General features: G+C 41.2%; 1 protein-coding gene across 10 annotated transcripts in view; it reads right to left on the bottom strand.

Moving 5' to 3' along the window:
- The window catches only part of RTN4 (reticulon 4), a 101,437-nt gene that overhangs the window by 2,442 nt on the left and 81,702 nt on the right, over nt 1-17,293 (bottom strand). For 9 of the 10 annotated variants that reach the window (XM_069850249.1, XM_069850256.1, XM_069850248.1 and 6 more), the window contains 4 exons: nt 9,779-9,986; nt 6,803-6,941; nt 1,026-1,095; nt 311-357 (listed from right to left, as the gene is read on the bottom strand). In XM_069850249.1, the coding sequence (XP_069706350.1) occupies nt 311-357; nt 1,026-1,095; nt 6,803-6,941; nt 9,779-9,986 (464 nt within the window). Of the gene's footprint in view, nt 1-310; nt 358-1,025; nt 1,096-6,802; nt 6,942-9,778; nt 9,987-13,548; nt 13,691-17,293 lie in introns of those variants that run through there. The other variant, XM_069850258.1, reaches the window with a different exon arrangement.

The following is a 17,293-nucleotide window of genomic DNA, read 5'->3' as shown; positions in this document are numbered from 1 at the left end:
GATTAATGCACCATGCCTACTGCTGCTTTAGCCCTGACCAAATCTGCATCAGAGGAGAGAAGGCCTCCAGGTTAATCAGGACTTTACTAAAACTGTTTGCTGGGGAAGCCTTCCTACACTTTCTTTAAAAAGGAGGAAGGGAAAGCACGCGCAGGCTGGACTTCAAAGTTAACTTGGTTCTTTTGCCCCTGGCACTGATTCCTGGTTAAAGGCCGGCGTTTGAAAGGCTCTGAAGGTTTTATTTGGTTGTGGTTTTACCTCAATAGAAATAATTTTATGCAGCAAGTAATGTATCACATTAAATACTCACCTGATGTCTCTCATAAATAACAGGAACACTGAAGAGTGAAATCAAAGCTGGAAAAGAGCACATCAAAGCGTAAATATTGACACAAGGGACAGCGTTCAGGTAAACAACGACTGGTTTTCACAGCTTGACATTACTTTCAAAAAGGTACAAGAAAAAGCAATAACTAAGCCACATACAAAAACCGTTGGCCAGTAATTTAAATAATCCCTATTAAGGAGCAGCTGGGCTGTTCTCCAGGTCTCATTAACAGTACAGCACTTTTGGTCACAGTTCGCTTTTTCACTGCGGGTTATGCAAATTCTTCAAAAAGGATGCTCAGGCTTCTGCTGGCATCAGCTGGGTTCCAACACCCAAGACCAGCCTGCTCCGAGATACAAGAAACAGTCCCTGCATTGGGACACGTCCAGAGCCAGTTTTGTGCCTCCTAAGTCACAGTACAGGGATGATACCCAAGTAAGGCCGACCCTGGCAGGGACAAGCACAACAGAATGTGCTTTTAAATGATACAATGTCTGGGAAACCAGCAATCTCAGGGAATTCAACACTGCAATTCAAAACGACCCATCTGCAGTGTTATCAGTGTGCTAGAAAAGGACACGCAGCTATAACATATTGCTACACTCTCAAGAACACAGGAACAGCCTCACAACAGAGCTCAGTGCTTTTTCAGGGTTATTTTGTGTGCCGGGTATTTAACACAGTTTGAAACACTTACCCAGAATCAGTAATGTCAGACCATTAAACAAGGCACCAACGTAAGTGAATATCCACATCAACACTGCGAACTAAAAAGGAAAAAAAAAAGGCGATCAGCCCTCAGTCTGCCTCATCAGAACATACCAGTGAGAGAGAATTCCTCTAAAAACATATGAAACTAAACCGCCCCAAACTCCACTTTACTCTTGTCTGTCTCAGGTAATTATAGATGGGTGACAAGATGGCTGAAGAGTTTAGTAACAGGATACGTGCCCTCTTGCGGCGAGGTCATGGGGCTGAATTCAGCCCGAGTCAGCAGTGATCCAAAGCTGTTGGGCTCAGTGCTCCCTGCCTTTATGCAGCACTTCCAATCCCACATTAAATAATGACAGGCAAACACAGTTCCTACCTCCCACCTTTCAAAGAGCCGGAACAATACAGGCAAGCAAGAGATTAGAGGGCTGGCAAATGGCACCGCGTTTGGTGACAAAGCCAGAACGTAAGAGAGCAGGTAGGTTGTTTGCATGGCAGCCCAACAGCCAACACAGGAGTGCAGCCAACATATGGGGCTGCAGCACAAACTACAACACCCAACTATCGCAGCCATGCTTCAGCTCTAAGGTCTCAATGAGTGGTGACTGACTAGGCAGAGTTTCCCACTACATTGGGGAAAAAACCTGCCAACAGGGCAAGGTGGGCTTGACTTTTTTCCCCCCTTAAAAACACACACAGGAACTTTGGGTACTAAGAAATTCAGGAAAAGAAGAGTCAATATTAAAAATGGAAGCTCTAAGTCAGAGAAATTCAGAAGCAAAGACGTCCTTCTGTTAACAGACACTTAAACCCTCACACCACCGTAATTTCTGGCTTCCTATGCCAGCCCCTAACTCATCCCCAGGCACCGTTCCTGCCCCACCGGCACTCATATAGCTCCCCTGTCATGCGCAGGCTCTGCTCTGCTCCACCACCTGCACACAAAGATCCATACAAGTTCAATCCCCTCAGCGTCCTCTGCCAGGTGGAGAGTGTCCCAAGCACACCTCTGACCTATGCCGGGGCGGGAAGGAGCCAGCGCCTGCCAGCTCTATTTCTGTGCAGGATTCCTCCCTAAGGAAAATTAGCCAGTTTCTTCTAGTGTTGCACAGCCCATAAAAACTGAGCAGAAGCCAGGATCTGGATGTCAGACATCATGGATTTACCAGTGCTTATTCCTTGTTGAGCACTGACTTGCTCTTTGCATTGCACAGAGCGCAAGAGTAGATCCCCAGCCCTTAATCGAATAAAGCATGTCTGGTTATTTCCTGTGCAAGACTCTGCAAAACCCCAAACAGCTGGACATAGAGGGTGTGGAGGCTGCTGCTGCCATCAGGGAGAGAAGATCTGGGCACTGTTACCAATCACAGGTGAAACACTCCAATAAGCAGGAGATGCACACAAGGAAAAGATGGGTGCAAAACACTGGAAAGAAAAAATGTGCATTGAAGGACTGTGGGTGGGAGCAAGGACCTGGCCTGCAGCAGAGTTACTCAGAAGCTATGTATCCAAACATCTATTTTTAACTTGTCCTAAGATGCAAAATATCCAAACCAAACAAAATCAACAGCCAACAGTAAGATAAGGGCATGACAATCAATGCAAGTTTAATTACATGACCCCTGTGATGAAATGAAGTTTACTTCCAAAGCTTTATTTGAAGCTGGTTCCATTCAAAACACAGCAGGATTAATTGCAAATGATACAGTGCTTTATCCGTCAGTTCTTTCTAGAAATGACACAAGCAGCACCAGAGACACAAAGCTGACCCTCAGACAAGGTTGCAATGTTACCATTGAATGCATTCCCATGAAGGATTTTGGCAGGTTTATCGAGAAGTAAGCAGATTTCTCTAAACCCCCTCATGATTCACTCAAACCTTGGCCCAGTTCTGCTCCCCGCAACACCAGGGTGGGAGCTGGCTGCCCGCCTCTGTGCCCAAGGTACTTTAATGGAGCAAATACTTTCCTTTCCATTCAGAGCAAGTTATGCATGCACCACACCTCCCTCCCCAAAGAGAGCGGAGTCAGCACGTTTTACTGCAGAAAAAAATCTCCAGGTCTGGGATCACTCAGAAAGAGCGTCTTGCAGGCTGTACATTCAGTGAACTCAGTCTGCCAGCAAAATCATCCAGACAACTCTCCAAGATCCCTGCATGAGCATAATTACCAGACCAAAACACCACCCCAGCCAAGTGAATGTTCAGGAATATTGCGGGAGACTATGACCAAGTCAGAAAATCTGACTTTATGCAGGCAGAGGGGTAATAGATATGAATCATTCCCAAAGTCCAACAATCATCAGAACCATCCAATCTAGGAAGAACTGCATTTATGGCCCAAGAAAGATCAAAATCCAGGAGTTAACACCTGACTGACACAGGCTTTGCTTCTCCTAAAGCCTGCCCAGAGCAGCATCAGGGTCTAACAACAAAGAGCTCCACATAACACAGCATTTACTCCACTTCCCTCATTCCTGCTGGGCCAGCAGGACCAGCCCCCCTCACTAAGGGTCAGCCGTGTAGAAAGCTGGGGCTACCAAAGCAAGTTCTGCAAAACCACAGAAACCCCCTCCCCACAACTCCTTTTTTTCCCTTAGAAATGAGACAAACTCAAAAGAACCTTACAAACACAAAAAGGCTGGCCTGAAACATGTCTAAGCACCTAAAGCTCTAAGATGAAAAAAGCAAGCAACAGGTATCCCAGGATTGACCTACAAAGGTAACATTGCTCTTTCCACACACTCAGGACAGACGGGGAGCACAGGGCCCAAGATCAGCCTGAACACCACAACGATACATAAACCAGTAAAAAAAACAGTAGATCCATGGACTGGAGTTTTGCCTTGTTCCAATGATTAATGACTCCCCAGCACCCAAAGCACAATGCAATTTAACGGCAAATCCTGAAATGTCCATCTATAAGTTTCTTTACTACAGCAGAGTTCAAATACAGCAATGAGCTCCGTTTCTCAGAAAACCCAGTTGAGCAATGACAAACTGAAAGCAACTGTGCCCCAGTGCCAGCCCAGCCACCATTGCGCAGCCGGGGTGAAGCACGGGATCGCCATGTTCTGTACAAAGGGCAGCTTCTCCTGGGACTCTCTGGCAAGGGATCCTGTGGAACTGCTCCTCAAGAGCCACGAGGAGCTTCTCCTTGTGCTGCATAAATATTTAAGAGTCTTTCGTAAGGCTTCCACGACTGAAGCATTGTTTAATGAAGAAAAAAAAAAAATCTTAACAAGACAGACTTTACAGCCAGAACTCTTACAATAAACTGACCCACTGACATTTTCTACACAAAAACCTCTAACATTAATTATACACAAACATGCTGTTTCCTATACTGAAGATGTTTAAGCTAGATGAGCCAAGACATTTTTTAAACAAGGGCCGTTGTGCTACATAAAACTCCAGCATCTGAATGGTCTCCTCAAGCACAAACTCTTCAAAATCAGTATCCTGTGCTGATGGTCTGCCTTGACATTCACTGGTTTCATACAATTGTTGCTCTCAGCCACCATAAATTAGTCTAATTAACCTATATAAAAATTCTTAAATGTCAGGAGCAGAGAGGGGAAATGGATTAGTTCAGCTGAATAAACGCGTCTTTCCTATATACAGTTGTATTTTAGAAGTGATTAGAGTGCCTTGAAGACATTCTGAGTGGGATTAATTGTGCTTCTAACATAATTCCTTTGAAAGGCCTGATTTTTAGATGAGTGTTAACTGAAACAGCAGCTGACTGTTCACTGCTTCCTTTTCCCTTACTGCAAGGGATTTTGATCTCTGAACAAATGGTGTGGAAATTCTTATAACTCAGATGAAGTTATAAGATAAGTTATCACAAAGGGCTTAATTATTAAAGAAATAAAAGTGACCTTGTGACTACAAGTTTGTCTGTGAGGTTGTCTAATCAGATCCAAATATAACTTAAGCAAAACAACTTTTCTTTGAACTAAATGCCCTTAGAAAACAAAATAATCACAGAACATGTTGCTTTCCTCCTTCCCTCACCAAGTTTAAGTTATCAAATGCATTCTAGCCACGTAACAGTAATTCCTTTGGTCAAGGCTGTGGTCCTGAGAAGCTGCAGAGATGAAACCAAAGTACCTGGTCACTTATACATGAAGGTGAGACTACAGCTTCTTACAGACCAAACCCATGGATAGTGCTGACCACATCGTTTAGCCATCAAAATGCAATCCCTGTGTGGAAACACTGGCAAGGCACAGACACTACCAGCCTTGTTTAAGCTATTTTGCTAAAAAATGATTGCACAGCACCAATCTTGTCCAGAAAAACAACCAGAAAATAAGAACACAGAGCTACCTCATAAAAGTGCTTTTACTGCACAACCCTCTAGGAGCAGGAAGATTATTGCATGAATCCCCAGGCTAATATCCCATCTCCTCTTTCCTATTCGAGAAAACGAATCTTCACCATGAGCAGCAGATGCCAGGTAAAAACCTGACAGCCTTATAATCCTTTCTTTCTCCAGAGGGAAAAGACCCTTACTGCAGGCAACCTGCACAACATCAGCTACAACATTTACAGCACTGACTCTTCACAGTGCTTAAGCTGAAGCAGATTAAGAAACTGGATACAGAAACTCTGGGTAAGATTCTGAGGTCTGCCTCTGATTTCTGTTTACAAATATAACAAAAGACTCTCATCACAGCCTTCCATTTTTCTGCAAGTTTTACTAGAAACTCCTTACCCCAACCCCACAACAATTCAAAAGACTTTACAAAGCCCTAAGTAAGAGATTTTACTGGAAGATAAATGTAACTTTATTTCAAGAAGATTAAGCAAGCTGAAAAAAACATGGACAACACATTGTACTCAGTAAAGGAAACAATTGTTTGAAAAATGAAGAAAGGCAATTAGCTCGAAGGGAGAGAATTCTCACAGAACAAAACTGAAGGGTTTTCAGCCTTTTTTTTTTTTTAAAGTACTATTATTATTGTCATTGTTATTACCTGTCAATTATCCGCTGCCACCTTCAATAAATCCCTTTAAATACTACTTGGACATATTCAAGATATCTGTTGGGCAGTATAGCATGCTTTAAGTAGAGTAACTGGCAGAATCCATTTCAGCAATTTACGTCACTAAAGAAACAGCTACTCACATCCAAATCCAGGGACTGAAACTGGTTTCCACCTTCCTAGTAAACCAAGGGCATCACTCAGTCCCCACTCTTCCAGCAAAATAAATGTGGACACAAGAATTCCTACTGTTTAAGGCAAGTACTTGGTACACAAACCACCTGCTGCCTTCAGCACAGAAGCAAACACACACAAAACCAGACTGTGCCCAGCTAGCCCGAACGACAGAGATTTATGCTAGTCACACATTCTGAACATCCATACTGGAGCAGCGTCTTGTTTTCTTAAAAGATGTCTGCTGTTTAGCACCAGCAAGAAGGTGTAACAGCTGAACTGTGCACAGCTGGAGCTTATTTCAGCTTCCCATTCGCTTTCACTATACTGTCAAAATAAAGTACAGATAGTTACCCACTATATTACTGCACAAAGCACTTTATATTCCACTCACTGTGGCTAACAGAAAGCTGTACTTCTTGAAAAACACAAAGGCCTAGCACTTCCAAGGAGCAAACAAGAACTCAAGTGTTTACTTATGCAGAGCCAAAGGTGCTATTGTTCAGTCATGTTTGTAAGTACTAGTAGGCTTTGCTAACCTGGGTCAGCAAGGCATCTATTTACATGAGGCTGCTCTATCAGCTGCTGAAAGAAACTTACCTTCAGAGAATCCACTAAGTCATCGACTAGGAAGAGACGCCTCAGCTCTTTGACTGTGCCATTAACGTGACCGAGCACAACATTACTGTATTTCTGAATGAGCTCTTCAGACACAGCTACATCAGACTCCAAGTAAGCCCTGCAAGAGAGAACAGCTTATGAAACTTCACTACTGTACCAGTGCCACCAAACACATTACATGTTATATACATAATATAAATATACATTTTTTTATGTTATAAAGAGAAAAGAAAACCAAAACCTCACTGTATGAGGAACGCTAAAAGAACAGAACAGAACCAACCTAAGTTATTCTGTTATTCTTAGAAGGTAAAAAAAAAGCTTACTAAAAACACCACAACCTCTTAGAACAAATGGGAAATATGTTTCTTTCTTGCTGCTACTGCTATGTTGTGCTAGCGCATTCACTAAGTCACACACGGTTTCTTACCTGGACTAGGCACAAAGGTGTGCTGGCCAACACGTGTGTGAGTGGGCAAGGCTAGTGAGTGGCTAGAAGAGTGTCCAGCACCACCAACACATACACCTGGGCGTTTGAAGTCTTCTCCTACTCCTCATTAGTTTAATACATTACAGCACATGCTAAGGCCAATATGTATTTAAAAAAAATGACAGAGAGTCTGGGGGATGTGAGGTGTGTGTCATTCTCTGTTTTGCATGTTGTATGATACGGCCTAATATTCTACATGTCTCCTGGATTTCTCAGCTCAAAAAAACCACTACAAATGCAACTTATCCATTCATACCTCTGGGAAGGCACTTCTGAAATTATCATTAAGCTGTAATAAATGCACTAAGGCATGGTAAAATGAGCCAGTTTTTCATCATTTGCTAAAAAAACGCTGTATAGTTAATGATAGCAGTTCTTTTAACAAAAAGATACAAGCCCCTGTCTGGTTAAGTCTTCATTGCACTGTGACTTTTATCTGTAGTGGCTGTGGCTATGGCAATGGCAATTCAGACTTTTTAATAGAGAATAATTTATCTAATTTGCATATTGAAGGGAGAAGGAGCGGGGCACTCATTTTACAGTGACTACAGTTGTTAAACTTCTACTTTTGTTTAAGGTGGGATTCTACTTTGGGGTGGGTTTGATTTATTTTTTTTTAATTAAAACTGCACAGTGGAGGCTCCTATACGTGTCGTTTAAGGCAAAGCAAAACATGGCCTTACGGCAAGTCCAAAACAAATCAGAGTATTTTAAATGGTTACTACAGATGGTTACTACATTCTGCAATCCACATTTAGCTTGAGTCTGCACACCCTTTCTCAACTGATTATCAAGATACTCAGAACCTGAATCAAAAATTAAATTGATCTCATGGATATGCTCTTCACTGTCAAACTAAATTCAAGTAAAAATACCTTTCTTGTAGTTGAAGCTATACAAAGTAAGCAACCAGGTACATTGGACAAAAATGCCTGTAAGCTTCTTATAAATATCAGTATTTTTAGAAATCAACAGCAGGAAGAGCACAGGTAAAACAAGTTTTTCTTGTTCTTGCTAAGAATGAACTGAACTGGTAAACCTGGAAATGCTGTTTGGATACCAAAGAGCACTACTGGGTAGACAGAGCAAATAGGATCTCAGCTGGGAAGTAATCAACCTAATGAGGGTGAATAGGATGGCCATACAAAAAAATATACCCCAAAAACCTAAGCTTACAAAACTATTTTTGTAGTATTTTACAGTGCAATATTGAACATGGGTGCAAATTGTTCAGATGGATTTTTCTATTTCAGATCTAAGCTTGCAAGCAAATTCTCTTTTTTTTTTTTTTTCCCCAGAGTCAGGGAATAATGGAAGTCAACCCAAGAAAACATTTTACTTTGCCTTACTGAAGATGAGAGGAAGAGGACATGTATGATTGTAAACACCACAAAATTAGTAAAAGAGCTGCAAATGGAAGTACAAGCAGGAGTTTCTGAAAGGAGCAAGGGAAACTGAGATGTAAACACCACAAAATTAGTCAGAGAGCTGTAAATAGAAGGGCAAGCAGGAGTTTCTGAAAGGAGTAAGGGAAGCTGAGATGGAACCACTTCATTGATTTATAAAAGGAGAGCAGCAAGGCTGAGCAGAGAGGGACAGTAATGTCATGGGAACAGGAACCATGCACTCTTAGTAATTACTTCAACACATTAATATGGTTCTATTTCTCTTAAGATGCTGCTCTGCAATAATGGGTACCACTGTACTCCACCCAGGAAAGGATGCATACCACGGATACCATATTCCCACACCGAAGGGAAGTGCACACATGGCATGCCCCAAGGATTTAGCTCATCACTTAAAGCAAAGAGCTTGGTTTGAGGACCTAAATTAACCCTCAATTCAACTCCTCAAGCCTTAGAATTCAGAGTCCAAGTTTCTGGGTTTCTGATCTGGGCAGGTTGCAGTGAACCTGGACTCTGTTGATGACAAGGCAGCCTTGCATGTGGAGAAGACAGCTATGCTGCTACATATTAAACCACAAATTTTAAGAGTATTTGTTCAAAAAATTCCAAAAGATAAAATTATCTCCTGCTATATTTATTCTGATTTTTGCTAAATACATTGCACTGACAGTGCTGCGTTCTCCTGAGTACTCTTTCTATTTGGTACATCATCTGCCTCTGGTTCACATTCTGAAGACCATACCATTCTAAAACACTTGTATTTCTCCATTAGGTTGAAGTGTTCAAGTTTTTTTTTCAATGTAACTTAAGACACTCTAGCATTCCCAAGGAAATCACCTGTACTAAGCGCTCAATTAACTTTCTTTACCACTGTGTTTGCCTGCTGAGAAAAACTGAAAGAAGAGCAGTCGTAGGTTAGGTAGCAGATTTTTCAGTACAAAGACAATTTATATTATTATGCAACATATTACGGCATATGCCATCTACTGTTTCTAACAGTACCAATACTACTCTTCCCCAAAACAACACACTTTGTCTTAATCAAAAGAAAAGCCTCACCTAAACGGATGGCCTTCATCAGACTTCTGGATTGCCTGGATAACTCCCTTGTATATCCTAAAGCTGATCGTCACAGAGAGCAGGGCCAAGGCAATGTAAGCAGTCACGCTCACGATGCTGAACACTGTTAATGAAAGCAGCAGGAACAAGCTGGCACCAAACACCACTCCCGTCTTCTTAATGTCTCGCCAGTAAAGGAGGTCAACAACTAGAATTTAAAAGAGGCAAGAAATTAGAACGAGATACCTTTTGCATCCATATGAAAACAGTAAAACACAATTCATTTGACTGCTGAGAATCATCAAGGATGGAACTCGTGATCTCACTGTCAAACCAGGGCTGAAATTACAACTAGAAATAGGTTATTTTAGTACTGATTCTGCATAGGATTTCAGATTATTGGGATTATTGTTATTAGGATTACCTCAAATGTAATTGGTAAAATTTAAGAACAATTCTGCCCTTAAGCAATGTCAGAATTAATCTCTTCAACTACTGTGCCATGTTCTGCACCAGAACCACAATAGTTTGTCCTAAATTTCATTTTATTTTTGCGCATTTTGTGGAGGTCACTCACTGAAGAGATTGATTCCAATCCCCTGTTAGGACAAACGACAAGACACTAACAGATCCCTAAACCATTACACCCTTACAAGTTGAGACTCATTCATAGTTCACTTTGTTTCCTTTTGACTGAAGACATTGCCACTGGAATTTATAATGTTGATTATGGGTGACAGACTGAGCCATCAAGAGGGAATAATTTCACTCAAATTTCAATCCACACTAAATCTGCTGTGCTACAAGGCAAAACACTTCACCTGTAAACCAAGCTTAGTTTTTCCTTTAGCAAACTTCATGAGAAAACACAGTATTATTCCATTTTTAGCATCACCGTTTAGAGAAAGGTACACCATCATGCAAGTCATACGTAATGGCTTAATACATCCACTGCAGATTTACTTGTTTTGAGGCACTGTTGCATCTGGTTGTTTACCTTACTAAACTCAGACAATCTGGAAATGTCATTCTCCCTTATGGAGTACAGAACTGGGCACAGGGCATCTAGTCTAGTTTCATACTTTGTGGTGTCTTATCACACAATAAAACTAATTCTTTATGGTTTCTACTTCTATAGATGACTAGATTTTCACAAGAGCAAATTCCTCTTCTGCATCAAAACTGCTTGTTAATAGCAATAAAGAGTTATTAGATACAGAACTCAAAGTATAGAAAAATTATTACAACGCAAGCGTAGCAATCCTATCTCATCCTAAACATCACCAAAGTTAACTGTAAAATAGCATGCTGCAATTCAGAATAGATTCTCACCCTGAATTACTGTAAAAAAAATTAATAAATGTAATTTTGCTGTTATTTCTTACAGGATGAAAATGTGATAATGCACCAACATTAAACGCTAAGTAGCCTGCACAGGGCAAAGTCTGCAAAATCCCTTTGTAAGTACAACACAAAAATGCCACTGGGGCAATAGTGCCATTTCACAACTTTTGAGAAGATGAAGTCAATTCCTAATTATTTCTGTAGGGAAACCACACTGAGCAGCCAGTCACCGGAAAGATGAGCACCCAGGCCAGAACCTTAAACCCACCATTTTCATAATGCAAAATGATTGATTCAAATACTTAATTCACATTTCTGCGGAGGTTTCCTGCAGCTCTACAGACTGAATCAGGTTAAAGTTGCACCAACACCTTAAAACATCATAAACCAAAACTGCTATAAACAGCCTCACCCCTCTCCCACCGCTCAATCCCACTCACTCCTTTCCTCTGCACGGCCACACACAGAACCAGCCTGGTTTTCTCTGTGCTGCTGACAGCTACAGCACTAAAATAAATAAATAAATAAAAGCTATGCAGCCAGCCAGATCAGATTCTGGATGCAGTTCACCATCTGACTCCACAGACATATGGGGCAAGAGATAGAGCGGCCAGCTGAAGGAGGTGACACTCCTGCCCTCAGCACAGCACCAAGGCCTCATCAAACTGCAGCCCAACCTATCCATGCAGCCTCCCGACCTGTTATTCCTCTGGGTCTCTTCATGTTACAAAGCTGCACTTTTCTTTTCCCTGTCAAACAAACGCGGCTCTAAGCAAGACATCCTTTCCTTAACATCTGTAAACTCAAACAAACAAACAGAAGAATCAAAGCCATCATAGAACTGCTTATGTATGGGCTATATCCCCTAAATGTAACATTTTCTTTAGTTTGTTTGATTACGCTTCTTGCCACAAAAGTGCCTATCGGTGCCTTTGTACCCCTTACATTAAGCAAGTTTAGCAGCTAAACAAAGCTTAGAACAGAACTGTGAGCCAAAAATTGTTGTAAACTGCAACTCTAATCTGAGCTGCAAGTATCCGTAACACTTGGTGACATTTTCAAAACTGTCTTGCCAAAAAAAGTTGGTAGATTTTCTGTTCCTAAATCATGCAAGAAATCTTTGAAAAAAATAATTTCTTTCTGAAAAACCATACTTGTTTTAAATGCTGCAATTTGAGCATCCACACACTGAAGTTTGGGTGCTGCTCCCATATCAAGTGACATGCTAAGGATGAGCTCTATTTCTCCCTGTTTGCACGTGGCATTTGTAAATGAGATATTCCCTCCTCTGTAACACAGTTTTAAAGCTGACAGTAGGGTCTTAGAGCTCCATAGTAAATAATTTATTATAAGCAGCACTGCATCATACCTGAAGCCGCTATAAGGACTGTAAAGATAGCAATTAGCCTGTATGACAGTTTCCAAAACGTGAGAAGCAAAGGTAAATTGCTGGGATTAAAACCACACCACCACAGATGCCATATGGCCTCTAGCCACTCATCCTCCAGTCTTTTGTTCTCCATAACCACTAAGAAGTCCAAGCTTGGACTTCCCAGACCAGAGTAAAACTGCCCATGAAGCCCTTTTCCCCGCTGCCCCCCCTCCATTTGAGACACCACCAAATCAGCCTCAGCGTCATGACACATGTATCTTGTTTCATCGTAAATTCCTCAAAGGAAAATTCAAGATTAAAAATCAGTGAAAAAAAATGATTGTTTTTCAGCCCAGTACAGGATGAAATTTACTTATATTCTCACATAGATCAGAAACAGTCACTTGCATTTTTTTTCTGAAGTAAAAGATTAAAAGCATTACTAGAAGCAGCTTTCTGGCTTTAACTTACACACAAGATATTCACTGCAGATAAAAAAACCCCACAGGAAAACAGAAACCCCAAATGATCCTCAGGAACAGCCCCACCAAGCTGTATCTTTCCTCAAGGAAACCATTTTAAGCTTTATTTTATACAATATGAACTACAATCTTGTACATTTAATGTGAGTATTCCTAGCCTATTCTAAAGCAAGAACAGCTGCCTACATTTGGTAAGCACGAACTGTCACTTGGCACGTCTAAAAATAGCACTGCTAGCATCCGTGCCTTACATGCAGAACTCATCCAATTACATTTTGCTTTTAAAGCAAGTGCTGTGAGAGCTTTATCACTCTATTTCTTGTTTTCTGGGGTTTTTTTGAAGGCTTTCCTTTCTTTAACAGACATTTAAATTAAAACCGAACAATTTGTCTCGGTTTTGGCTGACAAAATCAAGTGGTTTAATATTTAGCCTGATAATCCTCTTCTTTTTAAAAAACAGCCTGAATTGAGCAACCCTCTTTTTATTTATAGAAAGAGAAATTAAAAGCCTCGAGACCTACAAGCAAGCCGAATTCCCCTCTATGAAAGAAAACGGAGAAAAAGGGACTAACCCATTTTGGCATCCATCTTGAGCGCGCCTGCACGCACCCAGAGCTCGCACAGCTGACTACCCGGAGCCTTTTCACTTCCTGCCAGGGCGCCCAGAGGTCGGCAGAGCTACGCAACTGCCTGCCCGCGCGGAACCTCGCAAGGGACCCGCCAATGGCTGCCCCCGCGCTGAGTCCTTGGAACGACGCAGCTGTGGAGCAAGGGACTCGCCGTCACTACGAACAACCGCTCTCTATCCCAGTATTTGGAAGCAAACAAAAAACGGGTTTGAGCGCAGAAGAAAGGCTGTTTGTGTGAGAGGAGGAGGAAAATTTAAAAAAAAATGCAAACAGTATACGATTTACAAACGCTGTATGGACAATGGCTGTAACACTGGAACCTTTCTGTAATCTATAAAGAATTTCAGCTTACCTTTCATTCTTCACATAATAGTAAAAAGGGTGTAGAAGCACAAGTCTGAGCCTTTCTGGATCTATTTGAGAACAGGCAGCGTTGTGCTAATACAGAAATGTAATGGAAGCATTTAGAATGGGCAGCTTTCAAATCCATCTGGAGTACACAGTGACAACCGTCACCATAGCACCATACAGGCTGCCACAAAGAAAATTCATTCTAGGCTGGCAAAAACCAGTACATGACCACAAACAGGCAAATTGCTGTGGATTTCTGTTTAGAGAGGCATCTTCTAGTTACGCTAGATAAACTTCCCATTTCCCAATGACACTGATCTTCAGGTTTTCCACTGTTTTTTTTTTTTTTTCAATACACGGAATCCAGCAGGCAAGACATGACCCTGCACTTTCTCTTCCAAAGCCTGGTTAAGCCCAGTGTGGAGCAGCCCCAGCTGGAGACAGACCAAGGCCAAGGAGAAGCCACCAACCATCCAGCAATCATGGTCTGCCAAGCACGAGCCCCACCATTTTAAAGATCTCCTACATCAGGATGACCATTTAAAATCTCAGCCAACAACTGAAGCAGGAGCAGTTACAGACTGGGCCACAAAATTCAAGCCTCCTATTACCAGACGTGGCAATAGGATCAGATGTGTCAGAAGCCAGTTTGGTCCTCAACTGCCTTGTCACGAGTCAAGAACAAAACAACCCCTGGCTGGTGAAACTGGGTGGCTTTGGCATGAGTGCACATGATACCAAGCACGTGGAGCTGATGAAAACCAACAGAGCTTTCCCTGTCCAAGGGACAGGCATTACACAGGAGTGGCACGTCCAGTGGGACGGACAGGCTTGTCTAACTGGATCCCAGAGGTCAGAAAACAAGTCTGCACCAAACGCATTTGACTTGGTACAGCAAGAAAATGCGACACAGATGCCCCACGTACACACTAAAACAAAAACGAAGTCCAACACTACCAGATTGTCCCCTCAAAATGCAAATACCATCTAACAATTCTTAATGAGCCAAAGAAGTACTTGTCTTTCATTTCTACTTAATCCTATACTTAGGCAGGTGTGCACAATGTATGAACTGGGAAAACCACTCCAAAGCCCTGACTGCTCATGAGAAAAATTTTAAAAGCTCAAGGGCTGCACAAACCTAGGTTACCTTTTCCATCTTTTAACTATTATGAACCAGAATTCAGACAGATTTTCAGCACGTTAACTAAAAAGAATAAAATAAAATAAAAATCATGGGATAGCCTGGAGCATAGCTATGGTGCTCCCCCTTCCACTAGCATTATTCTGCCATTAAAACCTAAAAATTAATTGAAATAATATAAATAAATAAACATTAGACATTTTAGTACCAATTAATCTATGGAGGTGTCATTAAAACTGCTAAAACCAGAAGTCATGCCATCTCCACAGTAAGCCTATTTCATCCTGTCCATCTAGATGATCAATACCACAGGTATTAATCAATATTGCAGGTTATAACATTTTCACTATGCTCATTCCTCAACTACTATGGCTGTAGTGCAAGAAAAATGCAGACTATAACTAAGTTTAGGATTATATTAATTAGAAAGTAGTGTTTTAGTTGTAAAGTTTAACTATGAACCTTACTTTTGGCTCCTCTCTGGGTTTAGATTTGATAGTTATATTTTTTTAAGGTTATTTTTTAGCATAGAAAGAAGCATGTTGCAATTATTTGCTTCTCTATTTATTTTGGGGCAAGATGAATAGTGTAATCAGTGCCTGAACTTTACCCACTATTTTTCATACCACTGCAGCACAACTTGAGGAAGGAAGAACACACAAAACAAGACATCTTCGCCTCATTGCAAACATGGTATCAGAAACCACACTAAACCAGGCTTCAAGAGCAGTTGCAAAAGGACAGGAACCAAACTCTTCTGCTTCCCCAGAAAAACACCTTTTTGCACTACTTCCATTTTCTTTTAGAGCTTATCTCTACAAGTTAAAGTATAATTTAACCTCAGGGCAGTAGGGACTTCCTTGGGGGGAGAAACAGGCACTAAACCAACTTCCTCCACACCGAAAGCAATGCCACCATGTAAAAACAAAGGAGGAGGAAGAAGAATTTAAACTCCTGCTTTGAAGCACTTACACCAGCACAAAATCGGCAAGCACGATGGGCTCAGGTTTGCTTTGTTTGTTTAAGGCCAGTTCCAATACACACTAGACAGGTCTGCATTTTGCAAAGAAGCCGTCAGTCCAGACTCCACATAGTTCGTGTGTTCCCCCCGAAGCGTGCTGTACAAGCATGCTCATGACAGGCAATTTGTTGATTTTTAAATCAAGACAGACTCAACTATTCTCCACATCACAAATTGTAGCCTTGGAAGTGTTTGCTTTCAGTTGCTGTGAGGAACAGACCACCACTAACCCTGCCTGTCCAGCTGTAAAAGAAAATCTGAAAACTGGACCAATTATATATAATACCCAAATATATACTGTATTTAATACCCAAAGCTAACTTGACTTTCAATTCTTACAAAACCCTTTTGACTTCACCTCCTTTTTTTTTTTCTCCTCCAACACCAAGAATTTCAGGCCTCACATATGGAGTGCCAAAGATTTAAGCAGCTACACATCAATAACAGACTACTAAACGCTGCAGCATATTTTTTTCTCAAATATTTTAAAGCTCTTTAATGAAAGATTAGATCATTTAGAAGCTTGTTTTGCAGGGGCAATGTTTCCCCCCCACCCCCATGGCTTTTTTGCTACATATTTAGGTTCTGCTAGAGCATTCTATGGGTTCTAGACAGCTGCCAATCTTGTCCAAGTGGGAAAAAAACATGGATCATAAACAATAGTTATAAAAAAAAGAAGCCTTCACAAGTACAAGCACCAAGTACGACAGGGCCCTTTAAGAAGTATCTAGAGATTATTAAAATTTTTTTAAAGCTTGTTAGGTTGATAAATGTTTGAAGATTATGTATTCAAATAGGGCTTAAACTCTTACACACTGAGCACTAATATAATGATCCATGGAGATTTACACCACTGATCTCCCATTGGTGGTTACAGGAACAAAGGTCGGAACCACACTAATTTAAGATTAGCTACTTATTTACCTAAACCAATCTGATATTGTGGCTGTAAAATATGAAAAAATCAGATGGAGTTTTACCTAGAATCCAAAAGAACTATGAAAAATCCAAAGGAGACGTGATTAAGGGCAGGCTCCAAACACGCTATGCCAAACAGGAAAAAAAAAAAACAACCCTCCCTGCTGCAGCCTGCGTGTAATTTCTCCCCATTAAAATTAAGCTACAGCGACTGCAGGGGCTACATTCTTTTGAAATAACAGTATTGTTAAATC

The sequence above is a fragment of the Phaenicophaeus curvirostris genome, chromosome 2, assembly GCF_032191515.1.
Source record: "Phaenicophaeus curvirostris isolate KB17595 chromosome 2, BPBGC_Pcur_1.0, whole genome shotgun sequence".
Lineage (NCBI taxonomy): Eukaryota > Metazoa > Chordata > Aves > Cuculiformes > Cuculidae > Phaenicophaeus > Phaenicophaeus curvirostris.
The sequence above is the reverse complement of the archived record's forward strand: the minus strand, read 5'-3'. Positions and strand labels throughout refer to the sequence as shown.